We start from the raw sequence: 20,168 nt of genomic DNA, 5'->3' as shown, positions 1-20,168 counted from the left end.
TAAAACTTCAACAATATTAACATGTTATTCTTTCAAGTGCTTTCATCACCAGAGTTTAAAATAGTTGTGACTTTTACTTTCATATCTCATTCTGTCAGCATCATTTTTATCATCTAAATATGGAATCTGACATTTGGGAATTCGAACCCTTTTGTATTTTCACCATGGCTAATTTTAGAAAAAGCCTTTCTCTGTCAACACGCTGTGCTTTACTGACTCAGGTTCCCGTGAGTCTGAGTCACAGAACGGTCATCTACCTGTACAGGTGACACGCACTTTGAAACGGGGGTTTTCCCTGGCTGCCAACACACTGTCAATTTAAAAGGTCCAGGACATCAGAGATCAAAGAGCGAGACGAAAGGGGGCGGGATCCCATGGCTCCATCAGGTTGCCGTAGGAGACAGTCCCTGAGGAAATGTCGCTGGCGGCAGCCCTGTCGTCAGGGCATAAATTACAGGCTTGATGGTCAGGTAACTATCACCTGGTCTGGCTCACTCTCTCTGTCTTTGTTTTTGGTCTGGTTTTCTGTCTCTTGACTGTCTCCTTCCTCTTTCTCTTCATCTCTTCTCTTTTTAACAAACACTGGTTTTGTACTGGAAAGTCTCGTAGATTTATTCTTTTCCATTCTAAGATGTAAAGTAAGACCCACTAGAAGAAAAATAACACATTTTACAGGTCCTCTTTTACTGCATGAATGAGTTTGTTGTAATTATTTTGTCAAAAATCATTTATATTGTGTGTGTGTGTGTGTGTGTGTGTATATATATATACTACCAATAGTATGTGGTGACAATTAAGGAAAAACAGCATACACCAGAAGCGAGGAGGATGTTCTAGCAGCAGATTGAAGCCTATGTGTTTGGAATGACATGATTTCTTGTCTCTTACCTGTCGTCCCCTCCCTTCCTGACTGGGGAGGTTTCAGAAGTGTTTTGAAGTGTTTTGGAGGCGTGACATGAGCGTAAAAACCCATGCCTGTCAAAAATCCTGCGAGAAAGTGAGGTCCCGCCCCTCCCTCATTTTCTCTCCTTCTCGTGCACACACTTTGGGATCTGAAGGTATTTTACTGCAGGTGTGGTTCATTTGCTGGTTCTTCAATCAAAGAGCAGATGGTGAACTGAACTGCGAGAACATCTCAGACTTTAGACAGCCAGTGGTATTACAATGTTACGTGAACACAACTTAAGTAGTAAAATATTTAATACCGCAGTGTAAAAATACTCTAAGTCTTAGATTTGAAAAATAACAGAAAGCACTGATTTCCTTTCAAATGACATGTAATTGTTGACAATTACAAAGATGGTGTTCTTTACCTTCTGCTTTATACTGTAGCATCCCCTTTATCATTCTATCTGAAGGAAATGCACCACAGGGAGTGGCAGGCTCAGGAAAAACTAAAATTTTCCTCTCACCAAACACCAAGTAAAGTTCCAGTCACACTGTTGCTCAATATTCTTCAAATGTCGCATTAGTCACTGGTATTTACACAGGTTTGATGGGTTACACTCATGTTGTCACAGCACTTGAATCCTAATCTTTCCCTTATTCTCTTGAATTTCCCCTCAAGTAGCTTCAATGTGGGACGGTGTTTTTAAACCCAGTATGCTGTATACTGGACAAGTATCACTATGCATGTTTTGCTGATTCTTGTACTTTTGTCTTAAATGTGGTGTATCTGTATTCACAGTGTGAGAGACACTGTGAGAAAAGTGGTGTTTACATAAACCAGAGAGTTTCTAAGGAAGTCTTGTATTTGAGGATACATTCTCCCTCTTTTATCTCTGTATCACTTCCTCTTTTTCTTTCTGTTTATATATCAGTTCTCATCTTTATTGCTGTCTCTTTCTCTCTTATATACTTTCTTTGTGCTTTCTTTTCTCGCCTCTCCATCACTTTCTACTCTCTTTATTTCACATTTCTCTTGGTTTTGACGCTACAGGACATGTTTAATGTTTTATCTCAAATAAACAGTCATCATGTGTCTTTACATTATCTGTGGGTCTTTTAAACATACATTTAGAAGACCATAAAGGGCAGGTTCACAGTGTTTTGAATCTATCATAAAGCGATGCTAACATGGCAATATATACATTAACATTGCCAGGCAGCTGCTTGCAAGATCACAAAATCATGAAATCATGTGGGGGGTGCAGTAAGGGGACTCCCATAGAGGTTAGCCTAGATGCTGCTAGGATCAGTTATATCAGAACTGGAGAGTATTTCTTTATTGAAACAAGAGCAAAGAACGGCACCGAAGGTATTTGTCAAATAGATGTTTCCGGTCTTCTCCCGACTGGCTTTGTTAAGAGTTTGACTACGCCATATGGTTTGTTGATCTCATAGGTTGAAGTTCGCCTGTGATAGGTGGTGCTAGACCAATGGTTCATCCAATCCTGCATAAGAAAGTGCCTGCCCTTTTCCAAACAGCTCCCAATAACAGTTCTATGTAACAAACCATCTGTCAGGTTAGATGTACATTAGAAGCATTACAGTGCTGGAAGACAAAATCTACAGTGTTCTGTGCAACCTTACATTCAAGTTCAGACAAAGCTAATTTGAAGCATCAGCAGTCTTAATTGGAGAAATCAAGTGGATATCTTCCAAAGAGAAATCTTTTAGGACACAATTTCCTCTTTGTGTTTCAAATTAACATGAATGAATGATCCCTGGTGGCCAAATTCTGTCTAATCAGCCCAATAATTCCAATTTGTGTCTCCGCCTTTGGGTCTGACGATATGTAGATCTTTGTCATTCCTCTATTATGCAAACTCCTTCTCAACCTCTCTCCTTTCTCTTTCTTTTAGCATCTAATTTTTTCTATTTCTTTCTTCATGTGCCTTTCTCCCTCTTTCTGCCACCTGTCCTTTTTTCTCTCGCTCTCTCCTTTTCACTTTCCGTCATTCGTCCTCCACCTTCCTCCTCCTTCCCTTTTCTTTTGCTGTCCTTCCCCACGTTCTCCTTCATTCCTCCTCTTTTTCCTTCTCCACTTTTCTATCTTTTTTCTCTCTCTGAGTTGACAGCTTGTCTCTCGGGAAAGGAGGGATTTTCTAACGCTAATCGGAAAAACGCGGACTACAATCAAAGCCACACACACACACACACACACACACACACACATCTGTCACAGAGGCAGTTAATAAGTCAAGATGTTGACACTGCTCAGGGCCACAGAACAGCTCCTGTGGGGAACAGTGCTTGTGATTGTGTGTAATCAATCCTAGAAAGACACATTATGTTATCTATAAAGTCTAACACGCTATTGGAGGGGTCTTCTTGGTAAACTTAAGAGCTAGATAAAAAAGGCAAAGCGAGTGTCATGCGGAAGGAAGACATGCTGAAGAAGTGTCTGAAACACACTTTATGCTTTACCCTGCATAAAGATGACCTAACCTCAAACTGAAGTGCATACCCTTTTGGTTATTTAGCCTATCCTCACTTTCATAAATTAGATGTACAGCAAAATAGAAACAACTATCAGTGTAGAGCAACAGCAACACCAGCCAACCTCCACAGTGCTGTAAAACGTTGTTTTTCTTATCCTGAAAATAACAGTCTCTGGCATAAAACATGCAGTGACATGTCATAAGCAAGCAAATAAAGGGAGTAAATGTTTGGGTTTAAAAGGGTTGAAATCTATTAATAGTAACAGAAAGTAGAAAGGATTTTACAGACAAAACAGCTGTTAATACGGCCTCATAAGATCGGGCTAAATGCGAAGTTCCCGAACAACATCAGATAAATCTAAGAGAGACGGAACACATTTTTCAGATTTTTCTTAAATTGTTGCTTTTGTTCTTGTTCTATGGGTGGAAAGTAGACACTGCTTTGTTTTGAGGGGCATCAAGCCATAAAGGTTGGGAACTACTGGACTAAATGGCCTCAAAGCGCTCAATTAGTTGATTTACTGCATTCAAGACATTCAGCAGAGCGTCTGCATCTTCAGATCTTTGTTTGAGAACTTTAAAAAGCAGCGACTGGACTTTTCATGTAAAACCAGTCCAGGCCAAACTCAAGGCCAGACTCCAGTCCCGGTTTACAGGGTGACCTCTGACCCCTGAGGCCAGAGAGGAAGTGCTTAGTAAACAGGAGGGGGGATGGGAGGACAGTAGATAGTATCTTAGGCTGATTCAATCACAGCACCGTGGGAAACACATTCTCACACACACAAACAGCCACTGCGCCTTCAGGACAACAACACAGGAAGGAGCGTCTAAGTGGCTGTTTCCATGGAAACGACGACCGCCGCCCGAACCCTAACCCTGAGTGTATGTGAACTTTTACCCCAGAGGACTTGTGTGCATGTTGTGTGTGTACACTCCACGGTAAGCAAACACACCCTGGAAAAGATTTCGGCTGAACTCGCTGGCCCTCCCTCAGCTCTGCATGTGGTCCAACTTGAGAAAGTGGAAGACACAAACACACTTCAAACACACACACGCTTTCTTTCATCAGCGCTCTTCAGATGACAAAACATTTCCTCGCCGTCTCCACAAGAAATTTTCCGACCTCCTCTCTGCGATGATGGATGTGGCCGTAGAGCCGGTTGGCGCTGTGTGTCGGGAGTGTTTTCAGGGTTTTTATGCGCTCTGTGTTTGGACTGTGGCCTCTTGTTAACGTCCCTCTGGCTACAAACACACTGACATGTGATTTATGAAAATGAGCCATGGAGGAAACTTAGCAGGATAAATCAAACGCTCCCGACCTGTACAGTGTGTCTTTCACTCGGTGTGTGTATTTGGAAAAGAGAGAGATGGTAAAAGACAAGACACTAATAAAAAGAGACACAGAGGGAAAGTGTGTGAGATTGATGGGCTTTTTTCTCTTTTGATGTTCTTTAATGCAACATCCAACAACAAAGAGGCTATAAATCCACATGAGGATGGGATTAAAAGTAAAGTGGTTCAGAAATATTACCCATGTCCCCAAACCTGGTTTGTATTTGACCAACAAGTTCCCAAGAAGTTCTGGGTATTTAATCAAATTGATCACTAACAATCTAGTTCTGCAGAAACTAGTTCTGCTGCTATTACTCTTCAAAAAGAAACGTGCAAACAATCAAAAACAATTCCTCTAATCCATGCAATATATCAATTCATGCAGAGTTGAGCCTAAAAGTATCATAATATTCATTATTTATCATATTTGAAATGTAAAAAGTTATTGAGTGCTACGTTTCTGTTTTGTTTTTTGATTTTCTTAACTGCCGCTACAACCCAAAAATGTTCCTGTAAGCTTGAAATAAATTAATGAACTGATTAAATGCAGGCGTTCCATTGAGAAGCAGAAGAAGAAAAAATCAAATACATTAACAAAATAATGCTGATACTTCATTGTGTATTAATCACTCGAACAGAAAACTACAATTTTCTTATTTTTATGTTTGTGCTCATTTAAATGAAAATCCCAATGAGATTAAATCAACATTTTCCATGTTTTTACCCTGTGTTCCCACGTTTATTGTTCTTATCTTAATATGATATTCTTCAAGTATTTATATTAAAAGTCCATGACTGGGTGGCATATACATCATTTCATCCAATAACATTTTATTCAGGGTAATTAAGTAAATTAATGAATGTTTACTGTGAAATAAAGCATTTTGGGTCATTTTATAGATTCAGTCATCACCTGCAATATGCTTTGCAACTGTGCTATGCTAGCTTATTGTTGTTGAAATGTAATTTCAGAGGTGTGTATCACTGGATGAGATGATTCCTACTGTCTGCTTTACCTATGAAAACACAAGGATTCAGTGGGCTGGATGGGATGTGAAATATCAAAGTAGGTAAGTTAACCAACTATACGTTCACTGAAATATATTGCCTGAATTTAAGATGGACAGGAATATTTCTGTCTTGGGGAACTGCAATAACCCACTGCTTCAGGGACTTTTACAGTAGGTCTAAACATGACAGTGTGATTTCTTTATTTCCAGTAATTTCCATAAATACCATATTTTTATCTGCTTGTTTTTTTATTTTTTTTTATTCTAACTGCCTGATTCTAATTTATGTGAATTCCAATCTTTATTACATATGATTCCGTATGATGACAAAATACATCTAAATTTCTAAACTGCATTCTAAAGAAGAATGCTCATTGCCTTATAGGAGCAGATAATCATATTTTCTAAATCTTTGATATCACAGCCGGATAGAGAAGGTTCTTGTCAACTTTGTAAAAAGTAGACACAGTATTGAGAACATTTAGAAAACCGATCACTGCCAGGATGTTTTGCTTCCCACGCAAGCGACCGATGGTATGCGCCTGATTTCGTTTTGTGGAACAGTTAGTTTGACCTTGTGCAATGAGAGGACTGACTCTGACTTTTGCCTTCAGGGTTTTGTTGATATTTCTCTGTGAAGCAACTGATTATGTTTCCGTCATGTTTAATCATATATGGTTTTATATATTTTCAACAGAAAAGCAATCTGCTTGAAGTGGAAGTTGGAGACAAGAGGCGCTCCAGCCCACAAAAGAGGCAAGTTAACGGCTCATAAATGTATTCTCATTATTTATTTATTTTACTATTAAATGGATCTTGTATGCTGTTGTATGTATTCTTATAATTGATCTGTATCTGTCAGGCTTTACAGATACACGCTCACACTTTTTGTCATAATTGTCTAATATTTGTCCAAATATTTCACGTTATAATTGTGTTTCCTAAAACAAATTCCAAGTCCAAATTAATTGGCATTTAGGGAATTTGGACTGCAGTACACAGTTGAATAATCCTCTGTATTTTCTCTTTATTACCAGTGTCACTATTAAGGAGGACCCAATTAAAGACCCTGTGGTCCCCGACACTCCAGCCACCACTGCCACCCCTTTTTCAGCCCCAACTGAGGCTCCAAAAAGGAAGGATAAAAAGACTTCCTGGTGGCGTAAGTGGTGTCCTAAGAAGGTATGTTTATCAAAGCTGAATATTGCAAGTAAAACCACTGGAAAAAATGTTGCATTAATCTGTTTCTGTCTTAGTTGTGTTTAACTGGTTTTATGTTTTTATACTCATCAGAAAACCAAACAGTTGACTCCTGAAAAAGAAGATGTGGCTGAAGAGACAAACCTCCCATCTTCTCCTTCAGAAAGAAGGTAAGAGATTATTTTGGATTCAATATATTATATTGGTGCTCATTTTATGTTGGATTAATCACTGTGATTGGACCATACAGTAAAATAACATCTGTGTTTCCCTTTATCACCAGTGTGGACTACAATGTTGTGTCTGAGGGTGGAGAAGCTGTCCCGGAGGCTTCGTCCACCCCGGACCCTCAGGTCTCAGCTGGAACTGAGCTGAACCCTGAGGAAGAAGACGTGGCAGAGGACACAAACCTGCTGTCTTCTGCCACAGAGGAGAGGTATGAGATTCTTTTACTGTCTATAACATGTCCATTTTACTTGTAATAGACTATTTTTACAATTGTATATGTGTACTTTAACTTAATTATATGATCTGAATACTTTGTGTACCACTGACTTACAGCTTTGTGTTGAGTTTGAATTCAATCTGAAATATTATCATAACTGTGACTGGATTATACAATGCAATTACATCCGTGTTTCCCTTTGTCACCAGTGTCGACTACACGGCCCAGTCTGAGGGTGAAGAAGCTGTCCAGGATACTTCGTCCACCCCGGACCGTCAGGTCTCAGCTGGAACTGAGCTGAACCCTGAGGAAGAAGACGTGGCAGAGGACACAAACCTGCTGTCTTCTGCCACAGAGGAGAGGTATGAGATTCTTTTACTGTCTATAACATGTCAATCTTACTTGTAATAGACTATTTTTACAATTGTATATGTCTACTTTAACTTAATTAAAGGATCTGAATACTTTGTCTACCACCGACTTACAGCTTTGTGTTGAGTTTGAGTTAAATCTGAAATATTTTCATAACTGTGACTGGACCATAAAATGCAATAACATCTGTGTTTCCCTTTATCACCAGTGTCGACACCATCCTGAGATCTGAGGATGGAGAAGCTGTCCAGGAGCCTTCGTCCACCCCAGACCCTCAGGTCTCTGCTACAACTGAGCTGAACTCTGAAGAAGAAGACGTGGCAGAAGACCTGTCGTCTTTTGCCACAGAGGAGAGGTATGATATTATTTTACTGTCTATTACATCTCTTCTAACTAATTATACTCTACTAATCCTTAATTCAGTATTTCACAAAAAACACAAATTAAAATATATGCAGATTTTTGTGGTAGAATTTCTTATTCTTTCCTACCCCTTTAATCATTTCATAACTGTGACTGGACCATACAATGCAATAACATCTGTGTTTCCCTTTATCACCAGTGTCGACACCATCCTGGGATCTAAGGATGGAGAAGCTGTCCAGGAGGCTTCGTCCACCCCAGACCCTCAGGTCTCAGCTGGAACTGAGCTGCAGCCTAAAGAAGAAGAGGTGGCAGAGGACACAAACCTGCGGTCTTCAACCACAGAGGAGAGGTATGAGATTATTTTTCTGTCTATTACACCTCTTATAACCAATTATATTCTACTAATCCTCAATGAAGTATTTCACAAAAAAACAAAGAGGAGGGAAGAGTCCAGAAAGTTTCAAAAAAATGAATGCAGATTTTGTAGCAGAGATTTTTATTGTTTCCTACCCCTTTAATCATCTCAAGACCCCTTAGATTTATCTTGTGACCCCATATGAGGGGCTCAACCCCTATGTTGGGATAATATTTCTGTAGTTTTAGCAAGCATGATTTTGAATTTAACAATTTTACTTGTAACAAACTATTCTTACAATTGTATATGTGTACTTTAACTTAATTAAAGGATCTGAATACTTTGTGTACCACTGACTTACAGCTTTGTGTTGAGTTGAGTTCAATCTGAAATATTTTCATAACAGTGACAGGACCATACAATGCAAAAACATTTGTGTTTCCCTTTATCACCAGAGTCGACAACACCGTTGAGTCTGAGGGTGGAGAAGCTGTCCAGGAGGCTTCGTCCACCCCGGACCGTCAGGTCTCAGCTGGAAATGAGCTGAACCCTGAAGAAGAAGACATGGCAGAGGACACAAACCTGCCATCTTCTGCCACAGAGGAGAGGTATGAGATTCTTTTACTGTCTATAACATGTCCATTTTACTTGTAATAGACTATTTTTACAATTCTATATGTGTACTTTAACTTAATTAAAGGATCTAAATACTTTGTCTACCACCGACTTACAGCTTTGTGTTGAGTTTGAGTTCAATCTGAAATATTTTCATAACTGTGACTGGACCATAAAATGCAATAACGTCAGTGTTTCCCTTTATTGCCAGTGTCGACACCATCCTGAGATCTGAGGATGGAGAAGCTGTCCAGGAGCCTTCGTCCACCCCAGACCCTCAGGTCTCAGCTACAACTGAGCTGAACCCTGAAGAAGAAGACGTGGCAGAAGACCTGTCGTCTTTTGCCACAGAGGAGAGGTATGATATTATTTTACTGTCTATTACATCTCTTCTAACTAATTATACTCTACTAATCCTTAATTCAGTATTTCACAAAAAACACAAATTAAAATATATGCAGATTTTTGTGGTAGAATTTCTTATTCTTTCCTACCCCTTTAATCATTTCATAACTGTGACTGGACCATACAATGCAATAACATCTGTGTTTCCCTTTATCACCAGTGTCGACACCATCCTGGGATCTGAGGATGGAGAAGCTGTCCAGGAGCCTTCGTCCACCCCAGACCCTCAGGTCTCAGCTACAACTGAGCTGAACCCTGAAGAAGACGTGGCAGAGGACACAAACCTGCTGTCTTCTGCCACAGAGGAGAGGTATGAGATTCTTTAACTGTCTATTACACCTCTTCAAATCAATTATATTTTACTTAATATCAATTGATAGAAGACTTTACATAACTCAATATCTATGGTTCACCTAAAAAGTAGATTGTGGACGACTTAGATCACAATCTCACTCTAAAATTGACCTATGTTGGAAACCACTGGGCTAAACTACCTAACTGTGTACTGAATAGTTAAAACTAGCTTCACCATTCTTTTTACTGTGTGTTGTTCCCCCCTTGGATCCATCACTGTGACTGGACTTTACAGTAGAATAACATCTGTGTTTCCCTTTATCACCAGTTTTGACAACGTCCAGGATTCTGAGGGTGGATTAGTTGTTGTCCAGGAAGCTTCATCCACCCCTGACACTCCAGTCTCCGTTGTTTCTGAGACTAAAAAGAAAAAGAAGAGACCTTGGTGGCGTCGGTGGTTTTGGCCTCGCCGCAAGGTATGTTCCACAGGGCTGAATGTTGCGAGTGTTAGAAGCTGTTACAACTCTTACAGAACCACGTAGATTCTGCATGTTAATATAAGCGTCACTCATGTAGTTTATTTTGCTGGATTTAACTGTTTTTCCATACGTACATCAAACAGAAACAGAAGTCAGCATCTCCTGTTGAGACAGATGGAGAAGAGAGAAGCCCTTCGTCTGAGGTCACAACCATCAAGGCTGACATAGATGTGATCAGTGACCTCCCCCCTGCCGCACCTGTATCCAGGCGAGGACGCGGCGGGAGTCAAAGCGGCGACTCGGCCATTGATCTGCTTGCGTCAATTCAAGATCTGTTGCCATCAACCAGCAACACTGGACAGATCTCCAGAGAGGAGCTAGTCTGCCTAGGGTAAGCACTTGCAGAGAGACTCAAATACACACACTGAATGTTCTTGTAGTGTTTTTGAAGAAAAGTCTGACTTTTGTCTTGTTGTGTTTAAGGTTCCCCAACCTAGCACAGACGTGTTATATGAATTCCACCCTGCAAGGCCTTCTGACACTGCGTCCATTTGTTCTGGAGGTACACAGCCAGCAGCAGGTTTGGAGTTCTGTACCTACCTCTCAACTCATCAGGTGAAGTACCTTTACACTCACTCACACAGATAACACTTAGGTTTCTTTGCTAACTCTGCAGGTCAACATGAATGAACAAAATCTAAAAATATGTATCTTTCTTTTGTCTTGCGTCTTTTGCTTTTGCTCTTTCCAGTGGGTTTGTGGATGTCAGAGTCTGCCGCTTCTCCAGTAATGAAAGGGAGAAGAGAGGTGTCCTGTTTGCCTTTAAACAGACTGTTGCTGAGTTTAACTCAGAGTTTAAAGACGACAGTCAGAAGGTTAGTACGCTTTTCATTTACACACACAGCTGATCTTCACTGAACTATTTTTAGTCAAATGTCCACCTTCTAAAACTCTTTGTTTTATATGTTTCTGTGCAGGACGCCCATGAGTTCCTCAGCTGTGTTCTGGACAGGCTGAGGTCTCTGTCTCTGCATCTGGATGCGGCGGCAGTTGACATGGGCATGAGCTACACCTGCCCTGTCAACGCTCACATTGCTTTTCAGATGCTGAGCACCAGGACCTGCAAGGGGTATGTATACACAGCCACACACTGTTTAATTCTTATAGTGTAGAGCAGATACACCAAGAATATTTCCCTAAATTGGGCCACAAGCCAAAAGCAAACACCTATTGTATTGTTAAGATGCAAAATAGCATTAGGATCCCAAGTTTCCTTGATTGACTGACTTCCTGTGCAAAAGTGTAACTCTGCCCACCATGCTAATGAAAATAATAATTAGGGGTCCTACAAGCATGGTGGGCCAACAACTGGTGTAGCAATTCCCATGTTGCAAATGTTTAAGTTGAATTGTCCCTTTATTATGCAGATGTGGTATGCAATCCATGAGGGAGGAGGATTATATAAACCTCTCCCTGGACCTGGTGCCTGGAGGCTCTGTGAGTGAGTTCCTTCAGGAGTACCTGAAAGTAAGTGTCACATCTATTCATATGTATTTGCTCAGAGAACACTCCATTCTCACACTCAAACAAAAGTTGTGAGTTTGTGCGAATATGTTTGTCAAAGTGATTTTGATATGATCCATGAGAAGGTTGAAACTAAAAACTGCCTCTTGCTTCTCTTCCCCACTGCAGCAACGCCACTTGGACTACAGATGCGAGTGCGGTGCTGAGGAGTCGCTGCAGCAGTCCTCCTTTTTGACTCATCCCAAGTGAGTAATATTATCCATCACTACAGTGCAGTCAGCACAGTCACACTTTGCCAACTTCTGTCTTCCAATGTAAACTCGTGATCTGACTCTCCATCTCTTCCTCCTCCACCGATTTGCTGTCCACAGTGTACTGATCCTGCAGCTGCAGCGATTCAGGTTCACCAAGTCTTTCAACCTGGAGAAAATGAACAGCCCTGTTGTCCTACCAAAGGAGCTAGTGGTGATTGCCGAATCCAGCACCGCCAAACAGGTAAAGATAATGTTAATTTAAAAAACACAGGTCCAGGAACCAGCCTGTCAACTATACAGTCAAACTGAATGTGTCTGCACATGGCACTAATTGTTGGTACCTATGTTCTTTTCTAGACTCACTACTCTCTCGTGAGCGTCGTCAGCCATTTGGGCTCCACAGCTCATTCTGGTAAGTGTTGCGTTGCGTTTGGCAGCCCTACATGTTTAAAATTAGTTTTTTGAGGTTTAAGAGCCGACTGCCTCTTCAGATACCGTTAACAAATGTCCTCTCCTTTCAGGTCACTACATTTGTGATGGCGCTCACAGACAGCTGGAGCCGGGTGACATGACAGTTCGTTGGCTGACTTACAACGACAGTGCGGTCAGTGAGACAGCCATCGATTCTGTCTGTCACCTGCGACAAAGAACTGCCTACCTGCTGTTCTATGAGAGGCAGCTTTAGAGGACCAGAGGACCAATGACAGGATCTGCGAAAAGACCAACTACAAGACCAATGACAGGGCCAAAAACGGCGCAGGAAAGCAGCACCTGCGACCACTACAACACATGTTTTTTGCTGCTTTTATGAAAATTATCTAAAATTTATCAAAATTAAAATTAAAATTAAAATGTCTCAAATATTTACTCAATGTGGCTTACCCACCCATTTTATATAAGTTACCAACCTGGTCTCTTCAATGTAAAAGATAACAGAAATTTAATTACATCAGTTAAGTTAACGTAATTTAGATTGTGAAGGAACTTAAATATTTTATTTTTTTGTTAGAATGCTGTCTCCTGAGTAAAATTCACATAACTTATGTCCGTTTGTTTCCCTCTCAGCAGGGAACAAGTCTTGAAGTCTGGAAGGTGGACCTGAACAGCAAGCAGACGAAACAGTAATTCATATGCAGCTATCGAAGCAAGAAGGGACAATTAGCCTAGCTCCACTCAACTTTAAACAACTTTAAGGATGTACAATTCAAACTGGTCGAGGCAGATGGCCACCCACCTCGAGCCGGGATCTGCTCTAGGTTTTTGCCTCTTAAAAGGAAGTTTTTATATATATATTATTACGGGAGTATTATCTATTATGTTTTTTTTATATTAACATTTTTCTGAGATCACTTATTTTATCATTTTATATAAATAAAATTTGATTAAAATTAATTGTTTTGATAGTTTTATGTTGTAAATAAAAAAAAGGTGATGTTGAAAAACCACAATTATCAAATGTTGTTTATTAACAAAAATGGTTATGAAAAACGGCAAGAATGAATTCTGGAAAGTTTATTTAGTTTAGTAAAAGTTATTTTAAAAAATTATTATGTTATATATATATATGTGTATATATATACTAACCTTTAATTTATATAATAATATGTGTGAGATTTTAAAGATGACTATAGCAGCAAACAAATATTTTTTTGTGGTATTTTGTGGTAGTTTGTGGTATATATATATATGATGAAATAATGAATGAGCAGTTGCAACTCAGTGAGGTAAACTGAAGATGGTCAACTCAGAGCACACAACGGCAATGTGGTCCAGATATGGCCCAAATGTAGGGGTTGGGCTATTGTGGGTTGTTGTTAAGGAATTTAATGGGTTAGAGGATTAGAGTTTGGATCTCAAAATGACAGAAATGTTTACATTTCCAAAAGAACAGGTCAATATTTTATATATATTTCATATACCGGTAATATAATTTCTTGCTACCCTTTATCTCGATATCTAACAGCAAGTGGTAAGGGAGGTGTGGATGGAGGTTGAAAGTCCTCCATAGCTCCACAATACTACATATTCTCCAGGAACTCATTCTCATTAAGCCAAGACACCTAACGATGCTCTAACCACCAATTTACTGTGGTCTTTAATTAGGCATTCCATGCTTTTAAAGGTTTGCAATTGAAGGTTTCCTGTTAAAAAATAGTCTCCAAGCAAATAACTTTCTCACACTTGACTACCACCACAGTCATCTTCACTAATCGTGACTAGTAAACTAAATTTGATGTATAAAAGTTCCTCTTCAGCAAAATCTACAAACTATATTTCTTCAAGGTTTTGAACAAGATCCACTCAACACTCGTTTGCTCCTCAGAGGGTTAAACAACTTTGTCTTCCAGATCATTTGTTTCTGACATTTTGATGAGTGATAAACACAAGAGACAGATGCGTCTCACATTGATTTGTTGTGTTTCATCAAAGGCTCCACATGCAGTTCACTGTGTTCATTAAGGACTGGACCGACATAAAACAAATGACTTTCTGTATTTGGAAAGTAAAGTTCGTTGCACTTCATACTGCAATTGGAGCACACTCCTTATTCATAAACAACATCTCACACACGTATTTCACTTGAATCCTCAAATGTTTCCTGTACTGTCCTCTTTTGTAATTATTATTTTTACATTGCCTGAAGAGCCATAACCCTTCTCGACCCTCCTCGATTTCATCTGAAAAGCACTCTGTTGAACTGAATGTTAACACAGTTCTTACATAAGAGAAGCAGAGAATTTATGAAGTGATTAACCCGACAGTGACCAGTTCCAGCTGGGAGAAAGGCCAGCCGATGCACTTCCTCTTCAACCCAGTATGGATCAGACCAACCAACCATGATCTGCTTAACCTGGAAGATCTCGAGGAACCCAATACTTAGGGGCCTCCACAAGCCTATATGTTGATGTGTGTGTACAAATGCATAGTTTGTCTACGGGAGTGTTTGTGTGTGTGTGTGTCTTCCATGTAAAGATGCTGAAAGTCGCCCTGACCTTGCAGGGTTAAGGCTCTGGTTTGGGTATTAGCAGGTTAATATCGCCCTAAAGGTTGAGAAGAGTGACCTCAGTCACCCGATGAACTGTCCCAAGAACTCGCTGACCCTTCCTCCGCCAGATTACACTGGGTGGGTGGAGGGGTGGGGGTGAAGAGGCGGTAGATGATGACCTTCGGCCGGTTTTATAATCTCCACACGTTTCAAAGTATGCATTATGCAATGTGCCATGAGTGTAAAGGTTGATGACTTGATGGTAGATGGTTTTTTTTACACTTAAGTCATTCATAATGATGCATTCTGTCATAAATCACAAAATTGTAAAGAAGTGACAGGATAAGACAAAAAAAAGAAGATTAGCTCTAAGCTAACTTTGGTATAATACATCAAATGACAGCATACATTATGTTTAATGTAGTTTGTGGTCCAGTACAAATAAAATAAAACACACTACAATATGAAGTAATTTTCCATGTTTTTAGAGAAATAAGATTACAATGTAGAGCGCAATGGAGCTATGTGGCATATTTTTTATGGGTCAGTCAAAAGTTTACTTTTATTTACATTTTCAAACAAAATCAGAGATTTCCAGAGCAAACGCAGACGTAATATATATAAAGCAAAATGTGTCCAAACACTGAAAATCCTCCAATGGGTGAGGTTAGAAGACAGCAACAGGGGGATGATCCCTTGTCAAGGGCGTCTCCCAAGGGTCTCAGTGGGCAGGTGGGGGACCTGGGCTCAGGGGACGAACTCAACGAACTCAACGAACTCTGCGTGACTTATAAATCGTCCTCCGGGCAGAGAGAGCGAACACGAAGCAGCAACAACTCTCGATTGGTGTGTTTTTATTGGTAAAGCCGGTGTGATCGCTTTACGCTTTACTGCCGGCTTTTGGGCTTTCTGACACTTTCTGTCACCGTGGGTGAAGGTGAACTCTCTCTTACACACACACACACAACCATATATACACACACAAACACAGACCCGTTGATGTGCACGTGTGGTCTGAGGGTCCCATATGTGACCGATTGGTAGGAACTGAGGAGTATTTAGACGATGAACTCCCTGCAGATTATTCCTTGTGTCAATGTGTAAGTGTGTGTGTGTGTGTGTGTGTGGGGGGGTGTATTTGTGTGTGTCAGCCCATATTTGTTTGCTTAATGTTTATGTGCTTTTTGAATTCAGGTCGTATGTTCACTCTAATGCGTGTGATATCTTTTGTCCATTTTTGTCAATGTGTGAATGTGTTTACCTTTCCATTTGTGCGTGTGTGTGTGTGTGTGTGTGTGTGTGTGTCTGTGCGCGCCCGTGTGTGTGTCCAGCAGGTTTAATCAGAGAAGGCCTTGTCCAGGATAAATTTGTGGCCCCCGGCCTCCTAATTCATCCTCGGCCTGCTGGCCTTGGGCCACTAATGAAACCCACCAAGGTTAACCAGCTACCACACACACACACACACACACACACACACTGCACATCTTCATCTCATCCTTCCTCCTCCCGCTCTCTTTCCTCTCAGTTTCTCTTCACATCACTCCTGTTTTCTTTATCTTTTTCCACTCCTTCAGCCTCCAAGGTGGTCATCTCTTCCTTCAATGGAAAGTCTTGACACTGAATCCACTTTTTTCAGTTAGGAAATGACATGGGCCTTAATGATATGGTACTAACAATGGCAGTTGCCTTTTTCCAGAGAAAATCTGATTAATGCTACTCTCATTCACTTCTGGCATTAAACTTATAGGGGTGTACCCTTCTCAGAAATTTGTCATATCATTGCCCATTATTACTGTTAAACATTTCACTATTTTTTCCTTTTTTCCAGTTCAGTGCCACACTTAATTCCCATGTTAGCCTGAGTCACATGATTTACATGTGCTGTCAGCAGACCAGTATGAGAGACGCCCTGTGGTGGCTGTGGAATTATATGACTGAAATTTACAAGCAGGATGTACAAACTATTCGGAAATCTGATTCAGATCAGAGGGCGACATTAATGCCAGAGAAAGTAAAAGTGTCCACGCGCCACGGAGCTTCTCTCCTGCTGGGCTCCAGTCAACACGCAGGGAATCACGTATAAGGTTTTCAGAATTTATAATTTGGCCCAACAGCTCTCATAATTGCATGATTTTTGCTGGGGATGTTTTGGTTACTAGTTCGATGGTGAAATCACTTGAAACACACTGCTCATCGTGGCTGGTAAAAGAGCCTCAAACACATCATTTTCATTACCACTGAACCAAATGGAAGTTAGACAGCGTGCTTCGTGTGTACTTACAGAAGGTCAGCTGAGTAGGCGGAGAGAAATGTAAACAAAAAGAAAAGCAACAGCAGGGGAGGAAAAGATCTGAGATAGTAGGAAGGAAAGTGAAACAGAAGCAGAGAAGGACAAAGACAAAGAGGGATGGACGCAAGGGAGAGACAGAATGAAAGAAAGATGGAGAGCGAGAGAGAAAGTCCAGGATGAAAAAGGGGACACGGGGGTGAGAGCTCTGAGCGAGCGAGGAATAAAGACAGTAAAAGAGAGAGAGAAAGAGGGGAAGATTTCCCAAGGGGGTGGTGGAGGGGGGGAGGGGCAGCTGGCTTCTAAGTACAATACACACACACACACACACACAGTCCTCATTAATTAGACTTCATTAGCGACTGTCGGATGAGACTAATCAGGGTGTGTTGTTGTCGGAGATTGAGGGAAGCCGTGTACGTGTATGTGTGTGTGTACGTGTGTGTGTGTGTGTGTATGTGTGTGTGTGTATGTGTGTGTGTGATTTACTGGCGGGGCTCAGCTGAGTCCGTGGAGTGATCAGAGCCCCAATCAGACCCCATAACGCGCACACACACACACACACACACACACACTCATCTGGTCAGCCAGTGTAATCTGTCATCCGTTTACATGCTACAGGTTGCCAGTTCAACAGCAGGTTATGTGTGTGTGTGTGTGTGTGTGTGTGTGTGTGTGTGTGTGTGTGTGTGTGTGTTTGTGCGTTTGTGTGTGTGTGTGTGTGTGTGTGTGTGTGTGTGTGCGACCTTGGGTAAATGACAGCTCCAATACAGATGACACACATATCATCCCAGCTGCTAAACACTAACCCTCACCAGGTAATATGTGTGTGCAAAACCCAACATGATGGATTTACAGCCACACGTGCACACTGGGTACATTGTGTATGTGCAGGTGGAGGAATAACTGTTACATTACATGACTGATCAACTTGTGTATGTTTCTCATTTTCCCTTTTCTGTCTCTGTTATGCAAACAATAAATGCATGATCAAAAAAACATGTGGTAGTACGTTACTTCGTTGCCTTCATCAGTCTTAAATTGAAGGCTTTCTGTCATTCAGACAGAGGACAGGACAGGACATTTACAGAAAGACACACAATATGTGTCAGCTTGTGCACAGGGAGCAGTTTCACAGCTGAAAACCACAAAGAGTATGAAAATATTACGGTATCAAGGAAGAAGAGTGTTTTCTCTCACAGGCTTGTTCTAAAGCCATAAATCATGACGTCTCTCACAGTGAATGCCATTATAAATGTTCATCAGCCAATTGATACTAAATTCTAGGAAAGTGTTTGGCACCAGTTTAGCAAGACTAACCTAGTCTAAACAACAGTCAAATAATATATTGCACTGTTTAGTCAGCCACAGTTGCTCATGGCTAACCCCGTTGGTGTCTCCGGTAAGCTGCGCCTCGTGGAATTTGGGAGTGTGTCCTGTTTTGTCGTTGTTCAGTAGTTGTTCTTGCTCAGCTGTGATTGGATCGTCGAGGGGAAAGAGGTGGGGCCAACGAGCTAACAACATGACCAAATAAAAGATGCTAACTCCACCTACCATTCTGATACATCTGCTAATCGCCATCTGAGGTTCTGACTGAGGCTCAAACATGAAGGCAGGCCCAAGTTTAAGCAGAATCTGTCCAATGTTTGGTGGAATACTAATGCTAGCCATCCTGATGCTCTTTCACCGGTCAACCGAGCAAGCAGTGGTGGTGGGTGGGACATTCATAGATCTTCTTTTGCTTTTTAAAGTGAGAAAACCCTGTTCAACAAAATATCATAGTAGAAACCTGTCTGGAGGGGAACTTTAAAGATTTCATTTCCTCTCTTTTTTTCGCTGTAATGCAGCATTTATGCCATTTAGACACACACATTTGTGTATACTCACACATTATCGGTGAGGGAGACAACACACGCAAATACACACACTCAAGTTTTTTGCTGACACAGATGCGGTTTTGTCAGTTGTCTTGTCGGCCCGCTCAGATCTTCAGCCTTCCATCGAGAGCTGAATGCCACAGTGGACACACACATAAATAGCCATACACACACACTCTCTTTCACTTCTCACAAATTAACACACACACACACACACACACACACAAAAGATATAACAGGCTCTTTTTACAAACACACAAAGGCAGCTCATCCTCGCCACGCTCCAGGAGTGACAGATCGATTCCCAGGACACAGCTGCTGCTCAGACAGGTGTGTGTGTGTGTGTGTGTGTGTGTGTGTGTGTGTCTTCTTCCTTTTACACTTAAAAAGAAAGACAAGAACTCAGAGAATTTTCTCTCCCTCTCTCCTCCTCTCTTCTTCTGTCCCTTCTCCCTTTCAGTCTCTCTCTCCCCAAAGATTTTCTCTCTTTGTTTCCAGAAGTCTGCTCCTTATGTAATTATTGTTCATATTCAAAACTCTAGATCACATCTTTTTCTTTGCTACTCCTTAATATATAAAGAAAAAGGCAATTCTTATTTACTTTACTACTAGTATTTGGTTTGAATATATTTTACAGTGTATTCGCAATTTCTTTGCAGATGTTCTTTTGAACTGATTTGTAAATCTTCACTGTGTATTAGTAACAGAACTTTGCTGTGAGATTCAAAATTCTTTACAAAGCATGCAGCATGGGCTTTGTGGGTTAATATGTAACATATTATTGAAAAACATTATTAGATATAACAGTACATTTGACTATATTTAGCAAGTTGAAATGTTCAAAATGACTGAACATTAAGATTCTGTCAAGATGGTAATTTCATAATCAACAGATGTTGCCTGACAAAGAAAACATATAGGACCAATGACTGATTAGTTTCTTTGGTCTTTAAAGGAGAGCTTGAAGTAGTACCACACCGCCCA

The 20,168-nt window shown here is 40.7% G+C and overlaps 1 protein-coding gene across 1 annotated transcript; it reads left to right on the top strand.

The window, feature by feature from the left end:
- The first annotated feature begins 6,545 nt into the window (after positions 1-6,545).
- On the top strand, positions 6,546-12,964 carry LOC127367301 (ubiquitin carboxyl-terminal hydrolase 37-like). Its single transcript, XM_051407054.1, has 19 exons — positions 6,546-6,553; positions 6,763-6,907; positions 7,019-7,095; positions 7,209-7,361; positions 7,580-7,732; positions 8,305-8,457; positions 8,919-9,071; positions 9,290-9,436; positions 9,644-9,793; positions 10,106-10,253; positions 10,400-10,647; positions 10,740-10,871; positions 11,008-11,131; positions 11,234-11,385; positions 11,684-11,783; positions 11,949-12,025; positions 12,152-12,275; positions 12,392-12,446; positions 12,556-12,964. The coding sequence occupies exons 1-19, from the start codon at positions 6,546-6,548 to the stop codon at positions 12,717-12,719; spliced, it is 2,463 nt and encodes an 820-aa protein (XP_051263014.1). The 3' UTR covers positions 12,720-12,964.
- The last annotated feature ends 7,204 nt before the right edge of the window (positions 12,965-20,168 follow it).

The sequence above is a fragment of the Dicentrarchus labrax genome, unplaced genomic scaffold, assembly GCF_905237075.1.
Source record: "Dicentrarchus labrax unplaced genomic scaffold, dlabrax2021, whole genome shotgun sequence".
NCBI lineage: Eukaryota > Metazoa > Chordata > Actinopteri > Moronidae > Dicentrarchus > Dicentrarchus labrax.
The sequence above is the reverse complement of the archived record's forward strand: the minus strand, read 5'-3'. Positions and strand labels throughout refer to the sequence as shown.